At 38.8% G+C, this 24,400-nt stretch overlaps 1 protein-coding gene across 2 annotated transcripts; it reads left to right on the forward strand.

The window, feature by feature from the left end:
• Window positions 1-5,915: 5,915 nt before the first annotated feature.
• LOC148861225 (agenet domain-containing protein) lies at window positions 5,916-22,548 on the forward strand. Of its 2 annotated transcripts, none has more exons than XM_088982151.1 (3): window positions 5,916-6,892; window positions 17,756-18,190; window positions 19,071-19,439. In XM_088982151.1, exons 1-3 carry the CDS (start codon window positions 6,458-6,460, stop codon window positions 19,083-19,085), a joined length of 885 nt encoding a protein of 294 aa, XP_088838277.1. In that variant the 5' UTR covers window positions 5,916-6,457; the 3' UTR covers window positions 19,086-19,439. The 2 variants fall into 2 exon arrangements, with proteins under 2 accessions (XP_088838277.1, XP_088838278.1); XM_088982152.1 differs by lacking the exon at window positions 19,071-19,439 and adding an exon at window positions 22,389-22,548 and having other exon boundaries at window positions 6,305-6,892.
• Window positions 22,549-24,400: the final 1,852 nt, after the last annotated feature.

Raw genomic sequence — 24,400 nt, forward strand, 5'->3', positions numbered from 1 at the left:
TGATCGGGGATGCACTCTCACTGTTGGAAACCAAGACTGTCGGCAGCCGATTTCAACCGTTGAGATTTGTTTTGCAAAGTATATTTTATATGAGATATAAAAGTATATATTTTATGGTTTCTAAAATGTTTGCAAAAAGGTTTTAATTCCCGGGATCCATATAAGTAGAGAGTGCAACACTGTTCCTTGCAACCGAGGGAGAGGTCCTCTCTTGTCGGGCAGTGTATGATCATTAAGGGCTGAGAGGTTAAGTGTAAGACCATTGAGGATAATACCTGATGGGCTAATCTTGCATCTGCCCACAGTCCCTGGGTGTTATAAGGTGGTTTGGCCTAGGGACCACTTAGGGTAAGTGTTGGGCTCATAGAGCCCATTCGATGGGTTTCAGGGGGTGCACTGTCTTTAACAGTGTATTCGACCAGGCCTTGTAACAAAGGCTGGGCCGAACCCATGTGGCTGATGTGTAGATCAATGCTTGGGTCCCACGCCATACAAGGAAGCCCAACTGGGCAGCAGTTAGGAAGGTTAAGTGAGCACATAAGCTTAATGGGCCTAAAGCCCATTTCGAACTGGACTATTTATTTAGTTAATTAAATAGGCGAATTCTGAGATGGATTAGCAGATAGGATAGGGTCTTAATCCTATCCACTCAGAGAGTCCAGATCTAAATGTGATTCAGATCTAGAAACTTCCTAATGGGATTAGGAGAAAGCTAATCTAATCTGCAGATAAGATAAGGGTTTATCCTTATCACTAGAAGAGAAGGCTGATCCAAATATGATTTGGATAAGCACCTCCTAATGGGATTAGAAGCTGATCTTTTAAGTTAACAAAAAGAAGGAGGGGGCGGCAGCCTTTAGGAGATATACATCAGATCCTCTTTAGTGCTGAAATCAAGAAGAGAGAATTCTACACCCTGCGAATACTCTCTTGCCGCGTCCCTGTTCTTGCCGCCCTGTTTGCCAATTCGATCTCCAGTTGTGGGAGAAGTCAAGATTGGATCTTGACATCAGTTCTTTGAGAAATGATTGAAAAGGAAGCTGTGCTCACGTACCATTCTACTGATTCTTGCGAAGGATAGAGTTCTTGGGGAAGAACACTGCTGATTCTACTCCATCCTGCATTGCGCGATCTTCAGTGGGAGCAGTCTTTGGATCCTTCCTTGGGCGTGAACACCTTCGTTGGGAGATATTACTTCTCCGTATCAGGTATAATTCTTTCCTATTCCTTTTGGTTCAGATCTGATTCAGTTTAAGGTTCAAGAATGATCATTGAAAATATGATTTTCTAAATAGGGAATGTGATTCACAGTTGAAGGGAGAGAAAAATTTTTGAAATTCGCCCCCTTATTCCGCAATTTTGGGCGTCCATGGGATGGATCTCTCATCCCTTCAGAAGAACCCTAATAGCCATTCTAGCCATTAACCAGGGCTGCTCTACAAGGGATGAAGGTCTAGGAGTGCCAAGGTTAGGCACCCAAGGAGGTCGACCACCCCTCCTCAAAGATTACGTTAAGCTTTTGGAGGTCTATCTGTAGATAACATCGCTTTTTCCAAATAATCCATTGTCGCGGCTCTTCCTATGAATGGGCATCTGTGTCCCGTGCCATCCACTTCTATGCCAGTTCTTGGGCTCGCTTGGCCAACCAGGGTCTTGCCTATGTTGGTGTCTATTTATGGGGACAAAACCATTTCACCATGCCACCCTGCCTGGACTTCACCCCCTATGTTGAGATTACTCAAATCGCGCAATGGTTATGTCGTTGAAATGTATGAGAAGGGCCCTCGAAGAAATTAGATGTGTGTGCTTCGTGGAGGTCCACCCCATGTATCAGTTTTACCTCAAGGCTCGACCTTCTTCTTGGTAGCTTTCTGGTGGTGCTATCGAATACGATGTGATAGGACTACTCCTGCTATTGGCGTGTGTCTTGGGTGTACCCTTTCACCATGCTGGCCTGTGGAATTCACCTTGCCATGTGCGAGTTACTCAAACCTAGTCATGGCTTATGCTCTATTGGCCCTCGAAACTACACTTCATCTTGCCGGTTCGGGTTACATCTTTGCTTCGAGGGGGCCCCAATGTGTTGTTGCCTTAAGGAGATCTAATCGCAATGTGCACGAGTGTGGCAACTTTTACCCATGATGTTGCCGAACATGCACTCACCTTGTGATGTGTTGTTGTTGCTACGAATGTTCCGCCTTGTTGTTAAGCTAAACATGTCCTTCGATGCATTGCTGGTGTAGGGCCGCCATGCTCCAACGGCTAGTGTTCCCATATTCCTATCATTCCAATATTGTGGCTTCAACCGAAGACCCATGATGTAAAGTTACCACCTCAGTGATATTTCTTAACCAACCATCGACACAAACCAATTCAGACTGTTGTCCCTGCCTTAGTAGTGCCTCTAACAAGCTACGGAACGATGGCTCATCTGTCATGAAATCAAGATGTAGGCGCACCGCCCACAACTCACTAAAATGAACACAACTGTTGTCCGTGAGGAAGCATGGCACTCCCCCACTCAAACCACCACAATATGCCTTCCATGAAAAGGCTCATGCGTCGCAACCAATGCGTTTGCCCCCACAAGGTGTTGTTTTTGGGGTCATTGGAATGGGGACACGAATGAATGGCCTCTTGCTAGGCCTGATGTGAAGATGCTTGCTTGTGCCCAAGTGGAAGTGCCTAGGGACCGCACCCCATGATGTGTTGCTTGTTGAGATTACCGCTTCAATTGGCTCTGTGTGCATCTGCTCTGATACCAACTGTCACGGGGGTAGTTCTGCAGCGGAAGAAACTCGCATGGTGTCTAGGCCAAGGCAGGCCAGGACAAGCCTAATGTATGCTTAGGGCTAGGAGTTGCCCGAGGAGATGGCTCCACCAAGGTCAGTAGCACTAGATCATGACCTCAAGTCGCAAGGCCAGGGCTCTCGGCTGGCTCTGGCCGGTCAATGGGAGGTGCCACTTATGTGCTAAAGGGGGAAGGCCATGATGTGAGGCGACTTGGTGCCGATGTGAAGGGTCTCCTATATGCCGATGATGTAGGCACCTGTGTGCCAATGATGATAGGCAACCGCTTGGGCCGGAACAAACCCGTGCACTATGGGCAAGGGGATAGCTCATTTAGCTTGGGCAAGGGGCTGGCATGGTGAAGGGTTGTACTTGAGCCAGGCTTGCATGCCAAGCCTCCCTTGAGTGTCGGTAGCACAGTACCGTTCCATGCATTATCCCCATGAGCATGTGTGCGCCCATGAGGAACCCTGATAGCCTTGCTAGCCATTTACCAGGGCTGCCCCGCAAGGGATGAAGGTCTAGGAGTGCCAAGGTTAGGCACCCAAGGAGGTCGACCACCCCTCTTCAAAGAGTACGTTAAGCTTTTGGAGGTCTGCCTGAAGAAAACATCACTTTTCCCAAAAATCTTACAGGTGAAAATGACGATGGTGTCCCTTAACGTAAGCCTGCCAAGCGTAGGCAAGGATAAGCCTGTGTCAAACTATGAGAATGTGGCATTTAAACATATTTAATGACATGTGTACTATATAGTATCATTTTAGATGCCACATGGCATGTGAACATAATTAATGATAAATGCATGCCACATGGCACTTATCCATGCCATCATGTGACATGCAATATCATTAACTTACCTTCAACTGCCATCTGGCATTCATATATCATTGACCCCAAATTCAAATGCCATATGACATGCGTATATTTTACCATGTAGCATCTATATGTCAGTCGCCTCACATTCAAATGCTATATAGTATCTATATATGCTATAACATGTTATTTCAACATAATTAATGACAAATGTTATGCCATATGGCATGTAATATTATTGACTTACTTTTAAATGCTACATGACATTCATATATAATATCATATGACAATTACAAAACATTGGCCCTATATTCAAATGTTGTATGACATTGACTAACATTCAAATGTTATGTAACATCTATATATAATGCTATGTGACATGCGTGCATATGCAACATTTTATTTTATTGTATATAAATACCATAATTTACTTTTACATTAAAAAAATATGTTTTTAAAAAGTTTAGTACAGATAATTTTTAAAAGGAAAATTATCTAAAACCCACCATCACTTTTTATGAATTCTCTTAAACTCATCATAACTTTTCAAAAAGTCCAAAACTCACCATGAGATTTTATTTTTTAAAACTCACCATTGTTAGAATAAAACTCACCATTGTTAGAATACCATTAAACTGCCTTGAATGGTGAGTAGACCTGTTAAACATTTGTTTTGACCAAAATGCCCTTAAGCACCCAATCCTCTCTTACTTGCGTGTATCTATCGGAATCTACAAAAGAGACTGGCATGAAATCGTACACAATTTTTCATTCTCAGTCGGGGAAGAGATTGGTGTAGAACCAGATGACCTTCTAGATTCTCAGGAACCCTTAGAAACCTAGAAATTTGCTACACATCCTTATTTGTCCTCCACTGATTTAGCTCCTCTTGATGTTGATCCATCTCTTCCTCCTTACAATCCCAAAACCAATTATTCCCCAAGACCTCAATTCCTTCATTATAGACCTAATCCTCGGATTGAGGTTTACTTGAAAAAAGAGGGATGGAACAGAGTGAAGGTAAGCGACTCGAAGACGAGTTCACCTATGAAAGCTGACCAGATATTGAAAATGCCAATGAATCCCAATCTACAAATTCGCAAAAGGAATATGATGATTCTTCTTTACAGATGGTACTCGATCCACGGTCTGGCCATCAACCACAACATTTGCACTGAAGTTATCAAAAACAATTGGAACATAGTCCTACCAAGAGAAGGAAAAAGTTACATAGAGACAGAGGGACGAGGAGATGAAAACTGAAAAGAGAAGAGAAGCGAAAACAAGCCAATATAGTAGGGAAGGTGTTGCTAGTGTAAGAGATGAGAAGGCAAGTCTTCCTAATGGCTCCATCTCCGATTGTAACACACTTGATAATCTTGTTGGTGCTCATTTCATGATCAGGCACAAGCAAGCAAGCCCAGAAGTCCAATTGAAAAAGCACTATTGACAAGTTCAATTTCTTGCCACTAGGTGCCGACTCCCCTATTTCTCACTTCGAAGGCGCTGAAGCGAAGGAAACCCGTTTACCCTTTTGAGGATTCCCTCCTTCGGTCCTTCCTCTCCTCTGGAATCTAGAGTCTCTGAAGTTACAACCAGATAGAGTTTTAGCTTTGCTTTGAGCCTTTTTAGGGAAGAAAGGTTATGTGATGACCTTTTCTGAGTGGTCAAAGTGGCAAAGTAGGAAAGCGGAACCCCGAGACGTTGGAATGATTGTCTATCTTTGCACCTACCTTTGATGTTGAGAGCAAGAACACTCTGGGTTGATAGCAAGAAAGACTCTCAATGAGGATAATTGATGGGAGATGCATCATGTTCTTCAAGTTCTCATACGAAGGGAGAAGTTGCGGCCGATGGAGGAAGAAAGTAGTGGCCAATGCTTTCTCATTGTTAGGGTTTTGGGTTGAAGAATGACAGGGTAATTTTGGCATATTGCAAAATGGATCGAATATAATGAAGGGTAAAATAGTAAATTAATGATGCTCGTTAGTCAATTTACGGTTATGTCACTGATATGATGACTTTTGAAGGTTTTGAAAAATTATGGTGAGTTTAAAAGAATTGATAAGAAATGATGATGGATTTTGGACAATTACCCTTTTTAAAATAAAAATAAGAAATTAAAAATAGTTCACTCATTTTATTTATACCGTGGTACTAATTAAAATATAAAATAAAAATTACCAGCAAACACAATTTTACATAAAAGTATAAAACACCCAAATACAAATAAAACAAACACATGGAAAAGGGAGGGAAGAAAAAGATTCCTCTGTTTTGCATCTTCCTTCCAAAACCACAACAAATACAACAATTTAGATACTTATTATATCAAAGTTTTTGAACCAAATGATAATACTTTACAAGTCAGAATGAATCCCCCATCGAGCGATCACTGCAATAGAATCTGTTAAATTCGTGATGACCAGCCCAGAATGCGCAACTTTGCCTTGGGGCCGGCTTGGGCTCTGGGGGCAGAGCTGTGGTTTGATTATTTGTTGTTTCACAAGAAAACCGGAAAAGTAAATTCTGATTTCTGTGAGAAGCTGAATCAGTCCTGAATCCTGGTTGCAGAAAATCAGAATCATATTACAATATCAATCATCTTTGCTTTGCCCCGCCAAATACGGGATCCCCGGTGATACTTCAAATGAATCAAATCATCTTTTGAATATATGGATGGACAGTTGTCAGTTGCGAACTCTCCATCATCTTTCGTCTTCTCGCCGTTATATAAGGCTCCCATTTATTTCTCCCGCCAATGTTCACAACTTCATAACACCAAAACTATTCTCTCTCTGATTCTGCAATCCAACATTCCAACTAGCTGTTCTAGGGTTACAGAAAGAAAGAAATGGCAGAGACCCAGTTTCCCAGGGGAGCGCTAATTGAAGTTTGCTGCGATGACGATGGCTTTAGGGGAGCGTGGTTTGAGGCAACAGTACTCCGCTCAGTGACGAGGAGACAGAACAAACCACAGCTCTACATCGAGTATTCTCACCTAGTGCAGGAGCAAGACCAATCAAAGCCATTAAAAGAATTTGTCAATGTCGTCAATGCGAGACCTCGACCTCCACGAGATATCGATCCGACCTTCAAACTTAGCGAGGAGGTCGACGCGTTTCACAACGACGCTTGGTGGGAAGGCATCGTCACCCAGGTTCTTGATAATTCCAGATATTCGGTGTTCTTCAGGGGCACGAAGGAGCAGATCGAATTCGGGAAGAATGATCTCCGTCGTCATCGTGAATGGATCGATGGGAGCTGGAATCCCCCCAAAGAAGTGCAGGTACTGACGTTTAAGAGCTTTTCTTTGTTTAAGGAGGTCTTTTCGGCTTTCTTTGCTTTCTTTTCGTTTCTTTTTTCTTCTGTTTTTAATTTAATAAACCTTTCTTCTCTCTGTATTTCCTTTTTTCTAGTTTCGGTTCTTAGTTCCGATTTTTGGACTACTACTGTTATATTTTTGCTAGATAATTGTTAATTCAATCGGTATGCAACCCTGTGCTATGGAAAATGATATGGGTTTGTAATCTCTTGAGTATTTGCAAAATGCAAGTGTTTGGTATTTACTTGCCTGGTTTTGTTGCAAGTGGCTAAATTGCAGAGTTTGGAAGCAAATGTAACTGCCTATTTCCTCTGCTTATATATATAATTAAACAAGAAGATTAAACGACTGAACTTAGTAAGAGACAAGAGCGTCGGTTTCTCACTTTCTTTGTTTCATTTCTTGGTTGCTGTTTGTGGGCTCTGAATCTCCTAGTCAATATATGCTAAAATACTTGATTGAACCTAAAATATCCAAACTAGATGTGAACAAGAACTAGCAGCCGAGCTACCTGCTGCATTGAAACTTGAACAAAATATCATAAAAAAAAAGAAGACAATTTCAACGCATCAAGAAACAACTATAATTATCACCTTTTGCTTGGTTACTTTTGCACGCGACATTTACATGTATATGGCTGTGGTAGCTGGTTGAAAAGGCACTCTGAAAGGTCTTGTGCAAGATTACTTAAACTATGATTATTTTTACAACGGTTCTCTTCCAATAGCTCTTCTGCAAAACTGCCTGGGATAACTTTTACCTCTTTGCCAGATTGGCATCCTGAATTACACCCACTGGTCTCTTTACATTGAAAAATTTCTGCGGTCAAGTGGAAGGCTATTCCTTTTGTGTTTACCATCAAACAACTTCAGGGAAAGGTTCCTGTTTTTTGTTTTTTCTTAGAATTCAAGGACATTCCTGTTTTGTTTTCCATCCTTTACAAGGATCCTAGGTGTTTTTTTTTTTTAATCCAGAAAAGTTCCTATGAGTGAATCCTTTCACATCCTTACCTCTTTTGGTAAGTGAAGCCAGGCAGCCAGAAATTAAAAAAAAAAGAACTGCCGAAATTGTCTTGTACAGTAGAGTTTTAGGATCTCAGGTTAGAAGTCCCCCCATGGTGTGGTAATTCCATAATTCCATTAATGACTCTTGTCCTCGGTGTCTAGATTTTTTTTTTAACTTTTTTTATCAGTAAATGATAAAGGGAAACTACCCTCTGTGTCTTGATAAGACTGAATTGGTTGAACACCTATTTGTCAAATGCTCATTTGCCAAGGATTTTTCCTTTTGAGTTTGGATCATTTCTTGCCATTGACATTGATGCTTTTGAGGACTGCTCTTTCCATTATGGGGGTTTGCAATGGAGAAGTTCTGAATTTGTCTCGGCAGAAGATAAGTCAAAGGCTCTTACAAGAATTGCCTCAACTTGTTGGCACTTATATATGGATGGCTCAGAACTTCATCTTTCAGGAGGAAAAATCTAGTCCACCACAAGTTATTTCAACTATATTCAAAGACTATTTAATGGATTGAAGCAAACAAGCAGCAACAGTTGTTAGAATACACGAATCTGGGGTATTTTGGTCTTTTTGGTTTATCTGTTTGAGAGTTAAAGGTCTATTTTATTTAAGTCTAAGTTATGTGTCCCATCTTTCATGAGGGACAATATGGTCTTTCTTGTAACTCTATTATTTGAAATAAATACAAGTGGGTTGGCCAGGGAGGACTGATTTTTCTCCTTCCTAATGTGGCCGAACTCTTCTTCTCTTCTCTTCTTCTTCTTCTTCTTCTTCTTCTTCTTCTTCTTCTTCATCTTCTTTCTTTTCTTCTTCTCTACTTTAACCTAGAATTGAATAGGGTTTTCTTACATGGTATCAGAGCAGTAAAACCTTGTTCTCCTTTCATTCTTTCTTGCTGCTGTCTTCTTCCTGGGTTCGCCGCCAACTATTTCAGCTTTCTTCAAATTTCTGCTAGCCTGAGTGGAAGCTTGACAAGGGGCCAGAAAGGAGTCATCGTTTTGTGGTTTTGGAGGTGAGTATGCCTCCAGTTACTGTGGTGGTGGTCGTTGAAGTGGTGTGTTAGATGCCCTCTATTCTGTGATGCGAAGAGGGCTGTTTGTGGACAGGTATGAACAGTGCTGTCTTTTTCCCAAGTAGTGGACTGTGAATGCTGTGTTTTGGTTCAAAAATTTTCCTTGTGGAGGTTTGGAGCGACTAGTATACATATCAGTCCTGTTTTTCTCTATTTTTACCTCATATGTGTGCTAAAAGTAGGGTTTTTTCGACTGTTGAAGTTCACGACAGCAGTGGTGTGGTGGTAGTTGTATTGTGTTGAATGGTGTATCGATGATTTTGAATATTTAAAAGTGAACCCTTGTATCTGGTGTGAGAATAGTTCTGCAGTGTGCAGTACAAGTGTTTGATTTAATGACTAAGTGACTTCAGCCCTTATATTTGGTGGGTGAATGGTTCTGTAGTGTGCAGTAAAGGTGTTTGGTGTAATGACTGAGTGATTTCAGCTTTAGTGTTTTATGTGCAATGTGTATTTGAAGAATTTGGTGGTGCTGAAAGTGAGATAAGTTTTGTGGAAGTGCGTGAGGTTGTGTTGCATATTTGAAGGTGAATTAGTTAAGATGGCATCGATTGGTGATGGGAATAACAACAAAACTGGCGTTGTGCTTTCTCCAGACTACCTAAATGTTCAAATGACATCTATTAAGTTGAATGGTGAGAATTATGTGCCATGGGCAAAATCTGTGGAAGTGTTCTTAAAGGCCAAGAGAAGGGTAAAACATGTGAGAGAGGAGAGACCTTCCTCTGATTTTTCGGGGTTCAATGACTAGGAACAGGGAGATGCACAGATAATGACATGGCTATGGAATAGCATGGAACAAAAAATTAATGTGAACTTTATGTTCCTAGATATAGCTAAAGAAATCTGGGATCATGCTAAGAAGCTATACTCCGGACAAGACAATACTACTAGGGTGTATCAGTTGCACCAAGAGTACTTTAATCTGAAGCAAGGCAGTCAAAGCTTGGAGGAATACTATGCAAGTTTGAGGAATATCCGAAATGAGTTCAATGTGTATCATCCTCTAACATCGGATGTTCAAATTCAACAACAACAGCGTGAGCAACTTGATGTGACAAGGTTTCTGGTGGGTTTGAAGGCTGAGTATGAGCCTGTCCGAGCACAAATACTGGGGGGGGTCTGCTCTTCCCTCACTTGAAGAAGTTTTTGCCCGTCTTAAGAGGACATCTATTGAGCCTGTAGAGCATTTCTCTCTCTCGGAAAGATCTGGTTTTGTGGTGAGTAAAGGGGGTGGCCATGGAAATAGAGGTGGTGGTGGTGGTAGTGGACCTCCAGGTAACCGTGTTGGTCCCATGTTTAAATGTGCTGGTGGCCGGAGTGGAGGTCGAGACTCAGGGGGAGGTCATGGTAAAGGAAGAAGTAATGCCCCTAGGAAGTGTACACATTGTGGTTTAGGGGGGCACACGGTTAACTTCTGCTATGATTTACGTGGTCCACCCAACACTTGAGCTAACCATGCTATGACTAAAGGAAGTGGTACAACTATTGAAAGTCAACAAATTGACCCGATCCTCTCCACATCTACTGATGCTTCTAGCAAGGAGATGGTGAGTGTACCCCATGCAGTATATGAGCAGTTCCTTCAGACATCTCAGCAGAACATCGCTACTCTTGCCCATTCAGGTATGGCTTATTTAGCTTCCAACCCTCCACACTGGATCATTGACTCCGGAGCCTCGGACCATATTGAATGGATAGGAAATCCATCACATGGACGCCCAAAGATTGCAGACTAGGGGCGAATTTCAAAAATTTTTCTCTTCCTTCAACTGGTAATCGAATTCCCCATTTAGAAAATCATATTTTCAAGGATCATTCTTGAACCATAAACTGAACCAGATTTGAACCAAAAGGAGTAGGGAGAGATAATACCTGATACAGAGAAGTAGTATCTCCCAATGGAGGTGTTCACGCCCAAGGAAGGATCCAAAATCTGCTCCCACTGAAGATGGTGCAGTGCAGGGTGGAGCAGAATCAACAGTGTTCTTCCAAAAGAACTTGACCCTTCTCAAGAATCACCTGGACGGCCTGTGAATACAACTCCCACCAATCTGTTCTCCAAAAGATTGGAATCAAGATCCAATCTTGATTTCTCCCAAGAACTGGAGATCAAACTACTGTAGGCGGCGACTGCAAGAAGGAGGCGGCAAGAGAGTATTTGTAGGGTGCAGAATTCTCTCTTCTAGAAATCTCAACTCTGAAGACAAGAGTGTGTAGCTTGTTTGTGATGTCTAAAGGCTGCCGCCCCCTCTTCCTTTTATAGACTTAAAGGGATCAACTCCTAATTCCATTAGGAGTTGCTAACCCAAATCATATCTGGATTAGAAGTCCCTTTAAGATAAAGGATAACCCTTATCTTATCTGCAGATTAGATCAGTCATTTCCTAATCTAATTAGGAAGTTTCCAGATCTAAATCTTATTTAGATCATGGACTCTCTAAGTGGATAGAGTGTGGGCCCAATCCTATCAGCTGATCCATCTCAAAATTCGCCTCTTAAGTGACTAATCAAATTAGCCCAGTTTGAAATGGGCTTAAGGCCCATTTAAGGTTATGTATTCATTTATCCTTCCAAACTGCTGCCCAGTTGGGCTTCCTTGTATGGCGTGGGACCCAAACATTGATCTACACATTAGCCACATGGGTTCAGCCCAGCATTTGTTACAAGGCCTGGCTGAATACACTGTTATGGACAGTGCACCCCCTGAAACCCATCAGATGGGCTCTATGGGCCCAACACTTACCCTAAGTGGTCCCTAGGCCAAGCCACCTTGTAACACCTAGGGACTGTGGGCAGATGCAAGATTAGCCCATCAGGTATTATCCTCAATGGCCTTACACTTAACCTCTCAGCCCATAATGATCATACACTGCCCGACAAGAGAGGACTTCTCCCTCGGTTACAAGGAACAATGTTGCACTCTTTGCTTATATGGATCCCGAGAATTAAAACCTTTTGCAAATCATTTCAAAACCATAATGTATATACTTTTATATCTCATATAAAATATATTTTGCAAAACAAATATCAACGATTGAAATCGGCTACCGGCAGTCTTGGTTTCCATCAGTGAGAGTGCATCCCCGATCATTACCTTTGTCTGACAAAGGGGCTGATCCTGTCACTATGATCACCCACTCAGATGAATTCTCAGACTGTCCCAATATACCCAGGTTTTGACCCCCGCTAAGGATCTCACTGATTGGTACATCAAAGACAGCCCAATCCGACACCTAGTGCAGTATCATAATCGAGTCTAGGGGTCGGGTGTAACTTTCTAGTTTTGTCCATCAATCTCCAAGGTCCAGGGCAATACTGGAAATCTGGTCCAGTTCAAAGATTCAATTAATCCTACACTGTATGTGCCTAGGGTCTCACCCCGGTAGCTGAGACAAGCCACCCCAACCGACTTGGTGGCACCACAGTATCAACCTTGTCAGGATAGGTCTCCCCAGACCGATCCACTGGCTGTGAACATTCTAAACTAACACGAGTCTCATTAAGTGTCCAGTTTAAGGGTATTACATAGTGACATACCAAGGGAACATGAATCAAATATGCACTTTTATTCATTTACAATAAACTCATAAAGTACATCATTTTTATTGAAGCTAAGGGCATACAAAACTGTCTAACACATATGTCTGGGACTCATAATGTATTTTCTTCTCTTTCTCGGCCTTCCACATCTCAGACAGTTACACTTGCTAATGGTTCTACATCTCCCATCTGTGGTGTTGGTGATGTTGATCTGTCCTCCTTGTCTTTATCATCTGTTTTATATGTTCCCAAGTTCCCCTTTAACCTTATGTCTGTTAGTAGATTTACCAAATATCTTAACTGTTCCATAACCTTTTATCCCTCTTCTTGTGTGTTTTAGGATCTCAAGACGGGGATGAAGATTGGTGGAGGGCATGAGGTAGGTGGATTGTATTACCTTGATGGGGGTGGCCCTCCAGTAGCTTTTCAGTCGTCTCTTACTCCTCTTCAATGGCACTGCAAACTTGGTCATCCATCTCTCAAGGTTCTGAAGTTGTTGGTTCCTTCCTTGAGTCATCTTTCATCTTTGGTTAGTGAGTCATGTCAGCTTGGGAAACATCATAAAGTCTCTTTTAGTCCAAGAGTTGATAGTCGTGTCTTGAGTCCTTTTTCTTTAGTTCATTCTGATGTTTGGGGTCCGATCAAAGTGATTTCATACAATGGCTATAAGTATTTTGTAATTTTTGTTGATGACTTTTCAAGGATGACATGGATTTATCTTATGAAAGATCGCAGTGAATTGTTTTCTATCTTTCAAAAATTTCATGCTCAAATACACACCCAATTTGGTGTTCATATTAAAATTCTTCGCTCCGATAATGCCAAAGAGTACACCTCAACATCATTTCAGCAATACTTAGAGCACCATGGGATAATTCATCAAACTTCTTGTGCCTACACCCCACAACAGAACAGTGTAGCTGAACGGAAAAAATCGACATCCCCTTGAAACTGCTCGGTCCTTGATGCCCAATATGAATGTCCCAAAACATTTTTGGAGTGATGCCGTCCTCACATCCTGTTTTCTGATCGATCGGATGCCCATGTCCATCCTTGGAAGTCAATCCCCCTTGTCGATGTTGTTTCCCACATTGTCTCCATTTCCTCTCACCCCAAGAGTCTTTGGATATGTTTGTTTTGTTCAACACTTGGGGCCTAGTTTGAACAAGTTAGATGCACGAGCTACTAAGTGTATATTTCTTGGCCATTCGAGGACTCAGAAAGGGTATAAGTGCCATAACCCATAAGTCATTTGTGTGCTCTGATGTCACCTTCTTTGAATCAGTTCCCTTCTTCTCAGATGTTGTGGTTTCTTCTCCTTCCTCCATGGTTCCTCTTCTTGTCCTTGTTGCGGATCCCCTTCCCGTGGCTCCCATTCCTGCTGCAAATTCCCCTTCCATGCCAGTTACTACTGAAAGGCCTCCAATCACACAAGTGTATACCCATAGAAGAGCATCGACTCAGCCCTTGTCGACAGATCTTGCCATTGCTTCTTCTCCCTCAGATCTTGATCTTCCTATTGCCATGCGGAAAGGTAAACACACTTGTACTTCTCATCCTATTTCACACTATGGTTCAGTTGTTCACTTGTCTGCTTCTCATCGCAACTTTATATCATTGCTGTCATCTATTTCCATTCCCAAGACTGTCTAGGAAGCCCTTACCTCACCAAGGTGGCGGCAAGCCATGGAAGAGGAACTCTCTGCTCTACAACACAATCACACATGGGAACTCACTGCTCTTCCTCCTGGTAAGCATGTTGTTGGGTGTAAGTGGGTCTACACAGTGAAGTATCTTTCAGATGGCAGTGTGGAACGATTGAAGGCTAGGTTAGTGGCCAAGGGCTATTCTCAACTGTATGGTGTGGACTATATGGAGACATTTTCTCCTGTGGCTAAGATTGTTTTAGTTCGGGTGTTGATTTCATTAGCCGCTATGTATGATTGGCCTCTTGCACAATTTGACATAAAAATGCTTTCCTACATGGTGATCTCATTTAGGAAGTATATATGGAGCAACCACTAGGGTTTGTTGCTCAGGAGGAGGATGGTAAGGTTTATAGACTCAAAAAGGCAATTTATGGACTGAAACAATCTTCACGTGCTTGGTTTGGCAGGTTCAGTGAAGTGGTGAAAGACTTTGGGATGAAACAGTGTCAGGTAGACCATTCTGTGTTTAGCCATGATTCAAAAGATGGGAAAATCTTGCTAGTGGTGTATGTGGATGATATTGTCATAACTGGGAGTGATAGTAACGGAGTCGACAAGTTGAAATTCCTACAGGACCACTTCAATGCGAAAGATTTGGGTAAGTTGAAGTACTTCCTAGGAATAGAGGTTGCAAGGTCAGAACATGGAATTAACTTGAAAATATGTTCTCGACCTACTTGAAGAAACAGGGCTGTTAGGTGCTAAACCAGCAGAGACTCCTATGGAACTCAATGCCAAGTTGAGTGTTGATGCAGGTGAAGAGTTTGATGATCCTGGAAGATACAGGAGGTTGGTGGTCGGGCTGTTCATAAGAAGGCCAAGCCCGACCAAACTGACCAACTTGGACCGACCCAACCCTAGTTGGCTGGGTTTTCATAAGCACCGGTCGGTTTCGGGTTGTACAAATTCATAAACCGATGGTTCGGGTCGGTTTCGATTTTCTTGTGTGGAAACCGAAACCGACCCGACAAGAAAACCAAAATCGATTCAAATCGAACTGACTTAGTTCATACTTAACTAAGTTGCCTCTATCCCAATTCCTAATTACAACCTAACCTAGTCTTCTAGTTCCTATTTAACTAACTTGTCTCTATCCTAGTTTCTATAGTCTTTTACACCAAATAGGCAACCAATTAGGCAATTACAATTTGAATTAGGTGTCATTTTTTACTTAGATTAGAACTTAGAAAGTTTCTTGAAATATACAAATTTCAGCATTCTTTCTATAAAACAGTTTGACTTTCTATTTTCTTGATAACTTTTGTCTTCTATTCTAATTCTAACTTTTTAAATATATTTCCAGAAAATATCTTAAAAACTTCAGTTTTCAGTTTTTAGAATAGATATTTCCTTCTAGGATTCTATGTCCTTTTTGTACAGGAGCAAACGAAATCGACCCGAACCGACCCAACCCGACTCAAACCGACTAGGTCGGTTTTGCTTAGCACTTGGTCGGTTTCGGTTTCCATCTCAGATAACCCGACCAGGTTGGGAAAACCCCAGTAAACCGATCCAACCCGACCCGTGAATAGCCCTAGTTGGTGGGAAAGTTGAATTACCTGACCATTACCCAACTAGATATATCATTTGCTGTGAGTATGATTTCTCAGTTTATGCAACATCCTCAGATTCTTCATTGGGAAGCAGTTCTAAGGATTGTTAGGTACCCGAAGGGTGCTCCAAGTCGTGGTTTGCTATACCGGAGTGGAGGGACCCTTGAGATAGTAGGGTACACAGATGCTGATTGGGCTGGTTCTATATCAGATAGGAGATCAACTACAGGGTATTGTACTTTCCTTGGTGGCAATCTTGTAACTTGGAAGAGCAAGAAACAAATAGTGGTGGCAAGGAGTAGTGCAGAAGTTGAGTACAGGACTATGGCTCATACCACATGTGAACTACTATGGTTGAAGAACTTGCTACAAGAGATGGGATTCTTAGTTGATAAACCCATGAAACTATATTGTAATAACCATGTTGTTGTTCGCATCTCTTCCAACCCAGTCTTCCATGAGAGAACTAAGCATATTGAGGTTGATTATCACTTCGTAAGAGAGAAAGTGATAAGTGGAGTGATAACCACATCTCATGTGAGCTCAGGAAATGAGTGGGTAGATCTCTTTACAAAGGGATTGTCTCGGGGCAGAGTAGATTATATTTGTGACAAGCTGGGACTATATGACATATACTCTCCAGCTTGAGGGGGAGTGTTAGAATACACGAATCAGGGGTTTTTTGGTCTTTTTGGTTTATCTGTTTGAGAGTGAAAGGTCTATTTTATTTATGTCTAAGTTATGTGTCCCATCTTTCATGAGGGACAATATGGTCTTTCTTGTAACTTTATTATTTGAAATAAATACAAGTGGGTCGGCTAGGGAGGACTGATTTTTCTCCTTCCTAATCTGGCTGAACTCTTCTTCTCTTCACTTCTTCTTCTTCTTCTTCTTCTTCTTCTTCTTCTTTCTTTTCTTCTTCTCTACTTTGACCTAGAATCGAATAGTGTTTTCTTACAGCAGTAATGCCAGTCATCGATAGTAAAAAATCCCTTTCATTGCTTGTCTACCAAACACGTTCACCTTTGAATCAGATTGGGGGGCGGGAAGAGGATATTGGAAGATGTTGCTATAGGGATGGACAGTCATCTTTGAATTAGATGTAGTAGTCATAATTATCAAAAAAAAAATTAGATGTAGTAGTCATTGTTGAGGAGTTAAAATGATCCCCTAATTTTTTTTCTACTTGAGATATTAAATTTCTCTCTATGTCAAAAGGAGCTAAAAATGTAGCAGGCAGAAGTGTGACCGACTGAATGGAGCACTCCATTCCATCACCCCCAGCCCAAAAATAAATAAATAAATAAATCAAGAAAAGTTTTCTACATTATCACTTAGTCTTACATAGGGTTGCTAAGCATTGTCCAAGGGATCTGGTTCCCGGTTAAGTTTGCAGCTCCTGTCTTTGAGTAAATTTTTTTTGTAAGTTGTTACTTTTGCACTCCGGTCTTCTACTTTGTTCTTTTTGATTGATAGTATAGTCTTCTTCTATGGAATCTTGTAATCTCTGTACTTTCCAGAGATATGTGCATTCATGTTTCTACATACTTTATACAAATAAAGATTATCTTCTGCATGTTGGACACTATTATTGTCATTGTATTGCAATATTAGTACATATAACTATAGTAGTTCAGTATGAGATATTGGCAATTGAGGGAAGTGGCATGATAGTTATTTAAAAGAAGGAAAGAATAAAGCGTAGCATGCCTGGCATTTGCAATTCAACAGTTTTCGTAACTGGAGGATTTATGGTCTATGAATTTTACGTATTACACATTCTAGATCAACTTCTGCATAATCCTTCTAGTGCTCACTGGATTCCACCTCTCACCCCAATTAAAAAAAAAAAAAAGACAGGTCTTCTATCAAATATTAGCTACCTTTCCATTCTTTTTGTTTCATTCACTTGCTCTTTCTTTTTTTCCCAGCTTGACTTAGATAGTACACCATCTAATTCAGATGATAAGTACGACAAGGGAACACTGGTAGAGGTTAGCAGCAATGAAGAAGGTTTCCAAGGCGTTTGGTTCACTGCAACCATTGTCAAAGCATCAGGGAAGAATAAGTATACAGTTGAGTACCAAACCCTAATCACTGATAAGGGAAAACCCTTGAGAGAAGTTGCAGATACTGCACACATCAGGCCACTGCCTCCTGAAACAAAGGTTGACAGTTTCGGTCGACTTGAAGAAGTTGATGCTCTCTACAAAGATGGATGGTGGGTGGGTGTGATTTCCAAAGTTACTAGTAGATCAAAGTACATAGTTTACTTCAGGAACACAAACGAGGAATTGGAGTTTAAACATTCAGACCTGAGGGTTCATTACGACTGGATTGATGGAAAATGGGTCAGGGCTTCTAAGGTATGGTCTTTCAGCACTTGATTCTGATTTCTTTTAGCTGGATTTAATACTTCCATGCAATATAAAGACCTTTATCTCACACAATAATACTAACACCCCTCTTGACCTACATATGCAAACTCATCTCTTAAAAATTCCGAGGCATGAGATTAGGCATTTGACTTTCTTATGCCGTAAATTGATGAAGCAGCATAGTTGAACTTTTGTGATTTATTGACCCTGCTAGGATTTCATTCGTTCTTAGTTCTCTTCTTAAAAAGCAATATGCATAAATCCAACTGGATGTGTAAAAAAATGATTTTTTTGTTAGATATTAGATGTAAATTGTACACTCTTTATAAACATATTTATGTCAAATCAATGGCTTAGGTTGCTCTATTGTACATTCCTTTGCAAACTAAGTACCCTATAAACATCAATAGCAGAAATTATGATCTCGGTAACCACATAGAGGGGCTCTTAAATATACCGCCTATATGATCTTAGCCTTTTTGAGTGCTTTTAGTTTGGAAAAGGCCTTGTTTTTGGATTATTATGTTCATCTAACAAATTTGACTCATGGCAAGTTGTATGCTTAATGCTTTCAGCTGCAATTGCAAAGGTTATGAGTCTTTAAAGATCAAAGGAACAAAAGTTAATCATTATGTATCTTTTTAGCAAAATTTGTCTTGTTCAACCTTTGTCGTCTTGTGCTTATAAAGGCTTGTAGCCTGTGCAGTCATAGTGTTGGCATTTTTGTGCCTACTGGCTCTTTTAATTGCCAATGGACAAGGAAGATGCCATTACTCATGGCGTTTTACTTGAATTATAAACACTAACAAATAGAGGAATTAACTTCAATAAGCTTTACTTATGGAAATTGTACTGGGATCATTTTCAGGCACTAGGGTTTTGAAGATGCCATCATCAAACAAAATCTGATAAAATTTGCTTCATGATTTAATGACGTGTGCCCTTCCATCTTGAGATTGATCTTTAACTGCTGTACATTCAGGGATTTGGTCAGTGATGAGGTCTCATTAATGTCATCTATCTTTGTATTGTCCTCGCAATTTGTATTGATATTGGGACTTGTCAAAAAAAAAGTATTGAAATTGGTAGTTGCCTTGACTTACTGCAAATGTCTTTACAGTCACAAACTAGCTTTTATACTTCTTTTGTATCTCTGCTTTCATTGAAGTAGTTCATGGTTTATATACATATTAAAATTTAAATAGAAACTGACTGCTAAAGCTTTCTTTCTTTGTAAGAGTGAGATTCTTCTCTCTCTCTCTTGTTTTTTTTTTTACTTTATTCAATATTCATAACTACTGTTGTAAGTTTTTGGTTTGATAGAAAATAAAAGAAACTGAAAGTGGAGGGAAAGTTATTAAAAAATCACTTTAAGAATTTTCCGTCAACTTTTTGTTTCTCTCATATTTTCTATTAAACCAAAAGCAGTATTAGTGATAAATTAGTAGGGACCCGTGCGATGCATGGGATTTGTTAAGCGAAAGTTAAACAATAGAAAACATATCGGAGTATACAATTGTTTTATATTTTTAATTTTTAAATAATTAATAATTACTTATATTTTATATACTTTTTTTAATATTTTTACAATACAAAAATAATAATTAATTTCAGCTAAGGTTGTTCAACAAACTGATGAATCCAATCAACTTGACTCGAGTTAGTCGAGTTTTTAGTATTTTCGATCAACTTTGGTTCAACAATTTCCCAACCCAACCAGGTTGGATCAGTTCGCTTTAGCCATTTGTAAATTGAGCAAAATGAAATGACTCAACCATAGATATATATTAATATTTTATATTGTTCATATAATTTTAAATATACGAAGGTGGTAAAATGATTATATTTCTTAGTCTAAAACATTTTATATGATAAATTTAAATTTTAAATTTATTTTTAATAATGCTATTGTGTTTTTTAATTTAAATTTAATTTTTAGTTTGAATTTTTTGAATTGAGTGACCAAAATCGACCCAAATTGGTACAATCCGAGCTGGTTGATTTCACTAATGGTTTTGAGTGACCAATTCCCCCAACTTTACCGGGTCAATTTGGTTGGCCAAAATGCCTATGACCGAATTGAACCAACTTGTAGACATTCTTAATTTCAGCTAAATTAGTATAATCTCTAATAAATAACAATAGTTTAATCTCTAATAATTATTGAAAATTTATAGTGAAAAAACATAATTATTGAAAATATATTGATAATGAAAATACAATACTAATAAAAAACAATAACTACAAAATTACAATAAATACTAAAAAATATATAAATTAGTCATAAATAGTGTAATCTCAAATAATAGTTTAATCTCTTATAAATAATTAAACATTAACCAATGAATTATAACAAACATACAATAGGTACAATAAACTAAATTTAAAAAGTTAAATAACAGTAGTTTAATCTTCACTAATTATTAAAAATTTTCTGCTAAATAACAAAACAAAAATAGATTTATACATAATTATTGAAAATGTATTGTTTAATATATATAAATATATAATAAATATACGGGGGATGAGAAAATTTAAGTGGCTAACATCTAATTTAACAGTTCAGTGAGAAAGGAGATCGGTTAACATCCCTGGTCGTTTCACAGAGATTTGGCAGCCAGAGACCAAAAGACTGGTTTGTCCATTATTTGCATCAAAACCCACTGAAAACTTGGTGTGATGACAAACCTAAAAGTGAGTATATTCTTAATAATGGAGGAGACCAAAGTGCTGCAACGTGAGTGGATCAATTTGCCCCTGCTTCATAGTAACCTGCCTCACCCTGATTTTTAGTCCAATAAGGTGAGAGACGATGGAAGAAAAAAAACACTGATGAAGGAAGAGGGTAGGAAAAAAAAAAAAAACCGAGGGATAGAGAGTAAACCATGAACCTATTATCTGGTGTTTCCAAAATAGTGAGGGAAGAAGGAAGAAATAGAGCAATATTTTTGTCAATGGAGTTTGTTTCCAGGGATAAAGAGAACTTTATCATCCAAACCCATTTCCAAAATGGTGAATGGGATTGGTTTCTACGGATAAAGAGAGCCTGTTTTTCACGATTAAGAGTTATGAAGGGTTAAGTGGGTCAGTCCTGCTGAGGTGTCATTATGAGAAGAGAAGGAAGCGATGAGGTGGATTAATGAGAGAGCAAGGAAAGCTAAAATGAAAGGGCTAAGAATTCATCTATGAGTTTAATTACAAAGAATCTATTCTATATATCTAAAAGCTAAAGCACAATCTTCAACTTCCACATCCTCTCTCATTCTTTTTATATATTTTTTGGTTTTTTAAATTTTTTGTTTTTTTTAAGAGAATTTCACTTTAATACCCTTGAGCTTTAGGGGTAGTGTCAAGTTAATACTTGAACTTCCAAATGTGTCGCTATAGTACCTAAACTTTTAAAAAGTGTCAAGTTAGTCCCTGTCGTTAACCGGCCATTAATTATCTGTTGAAAATATTAAAACTACCCTTCAGCCTTGAGATTAAATTGATTGAGGTGTTTGAGATTCTGGACTAGGTACAATTCATGAGATTAACGAAACCCTGATTTTTTGTCAACTGTTGTTCTAGTTCTAAAGAAAGGAAGCTTGGATTCAGGTTGGCTTTGTCGGCAATTGCTTGCTGTCGGTCTGGTAGATGTTCAGTGACCTGCTCCAGATCTTCCGAGTAAACTCGAAATTGTGCCTTTCGAGCTATGATACTAAAACTACGCATGACCATTCCAGTTTCCAAGAGGGGGAAAAATACCAAAATCAATCACTAATTAGAGAGGGAAACAGCAAAACCAAAAGAAGAGATTTGTAAATGAAAAAAAAAAAAAATTGTCAAAAAATACAAAAATCCATTAGATTTTGTCCAGCAAATTCCTTTTTTTTCTTGTATTTAACTGTGCACATAAAATTCTCCTGTTCCTCGTTTTTTCAATGAAGTTCATTAGCTCAACAAGTGGGTTACTTCCAAAGATAATACATTTAGCTGATAAGTGATTTGTTGAATGAGTTTGCAGGATTATTTGTATAGTAAAATCGTTTTTACACAGAATAATACATTAAATTCATTACCCCAGAAGTGGGTTCTCTAGATTTTGTTTCAGAATTTGTATCAAGCTCATGCTATTTTAATTTTCTGCAACTAGCCAGACTTCTGGTTTCGTAACTCAGGTTCGATGTTTTATTTTTGTTTCCAGGTCGTGTGAGAACTCTGGGAAGGGAGAAGGATAGAAGGAAGAGGCCTGGTCTCATGGGTAAAGCTTTCAATGGGAAAGAGGCAATTTGTTGCAAATGACTGTAATTCCCCACGGTTTGCTTTAATTTGACCTTATTGATGATTCCGGAAGGATTGAAAGAGATTGGATTCAATAGAGCCAGAGATGGATAATTGTTTGACTACGTCGATCCCGAAAGAGAAGATGAAGCTCTTTCTTCAGAAGGACGAGCAAAGAGGTGGAAAATGCTTCGGAGCAAGTCTGAAACTGAAACCCAGGAGTTCGAGTAGAATAAAAGGAAACATTGAGCTCTTTGGTTTCTGGTAACAGTTTTTTTGAGTAAACTATCAAAGAATAAAATCATCAACTATCGGTTCAGGAATTTAATGGAATTAAATTTAATTAAAATATTAATAAAAAAGAATTATGCCTCAAAAAGAAGGCCTCCAGGCCATAAAGTTACAGTGGCGTTCGGGAATAAATAGAGAGGTTGAAACGAGAAGAAGAAGAAGAGAGGAGAGGAGAAAGAGTGTGACAGAGGTGGGAGATGAAAGGGGTAGCCACCCCCTCTGTTTGTTTCCAACAAAGGAGGAAGGTGAACAGTGCCAAACAGTAGATTTCGGTCCGGTTTGATGTTTATTTAGTGGAAAATTCTTCCCGTTCTGGTTAGAGGTGGGTTTATCATCTAAAGTAGAAGACATTGATTTCATTAGTCCAGAATTTCAAACACTCAGTCTCAAAGCAGAAGGCAATGAATGATATTTTCTTTTGAAGGATAGTTTTGATATTTTTTATCAATAACTAACAGTCGATTAACGGCAGGGATCAATTTGACACTTTTTAAAAGTTTAGATACTGCAGTGACGAATTTGAAAGTTCAAGTATTAACTTGACACTACCTCCAAAACTTAGGATACTAAAGTGGAATTTACCCTTTTTTTAAATACTAACATTCCTAGGATTATAAGGAAGTTGTATGTTATTTGGTCCTAAAGTTTCTCCCACAATTTAAAATAATAATAAAAATTATTAATTTAATTAATGTAATAACTCAAAGTCATTTAATTATTAATTAAACAATAGATTAATTAATTTTGTAAGGTGATAACTTAAAGTAAACTTTATTAGTTTTAAAGTTAATTTTTAGTAATTTAAATTCCATTTTTAAATAATGAAAATCATTTATTAACTTAAAGTCCACTTAAAAACAATAAAAATTAATGCAAATTTATCTAATAATAACTAAAAAAATAAAACAGTAATGAAACTATTATGTTATACATATTAGTAAAATTTAAAATTCACTTAAATTTCATATAAAATAAATTAAAATATAAAAATCCCATTTAAAAATAATAATAGCTTATTAATTTTAAAAATAATTAATTTATAATCCATCTAGAAACAATACAAATACATTCATCAATACGTAACCTAAAAAGAATACTTGGGTTGGACTTTGATTGGCTCTCCCCAAATTGAAATGTCTTATGGCTCCTACTTTAGTTTTTCTTAACAAAGTTCATGCATTTAAAATAATAACTTTAACAAATTAAGATTCATTTAAATTTAATTTTAAAATATGTCATAAGAATTGCTTTAATTTTACCTAACAAAGCCCGTGAATCCGAGTTTTACTCTTTTTTTTTTTTGGATTTTGACAACATAAAAGGATTAAGTCATAGTTGGAACTTGTGTTGGAGTTTGGTCTACCAATTGAGGCCATGTGCAAAAATAACCAATATGAGAATAAAGGTGTAAAACAGGTCGCGTTGCCCGTGGGCCAGCAGAACCTACTTATTTTAGTTTTATATACACAATTGTATTCATCAACATTTACATAGAATAAAATTTTACGATTTTTTTTTAATTTATTATCTATCTTGTTAATTTATTTTAAATTTCATTATTTTTTATTTTGCTTAAAAAAATTGTGCTGCTCTGCGGATTGGTGCCTACTGGGCCTGGGCCTTGGGTCGTGCTGGGCATCTCTC

This window comes from Nelumbo lutea, chromosome 4 (assembly GCF_056320005.1).
Source record: "Nelumbo lutea isolate HS-2025 chromosome 4, American lotus-T2T, whole genome shotgun sequence".
NCBI classification, from domain to species: domain Eukaryota; kingdom Viridiplantae; phylum Streptophyta; class Magnoliopsida; order Proteales; family Nelumbonaceae; genus Nelumbo; species Nelumbo lutea.

Bases quoted from the DNA above. Each gene is read 5' to 3' on its own strand.
- LOC148861225 (XM_088982151.1), top strand. From the start codon at position 6,458: ATGGCAGAGACCCAGTTTCCCAGGGGAGCGCTAATTGAAGTTTGCTGC. The intron at 6,893-17,755 runs GTACTGACGTTT...TTTTTTTCCCAG, and splicing joins ATCCCCCCAAAGAAGTGCAG to CTTGACTTAGATAGTACACC.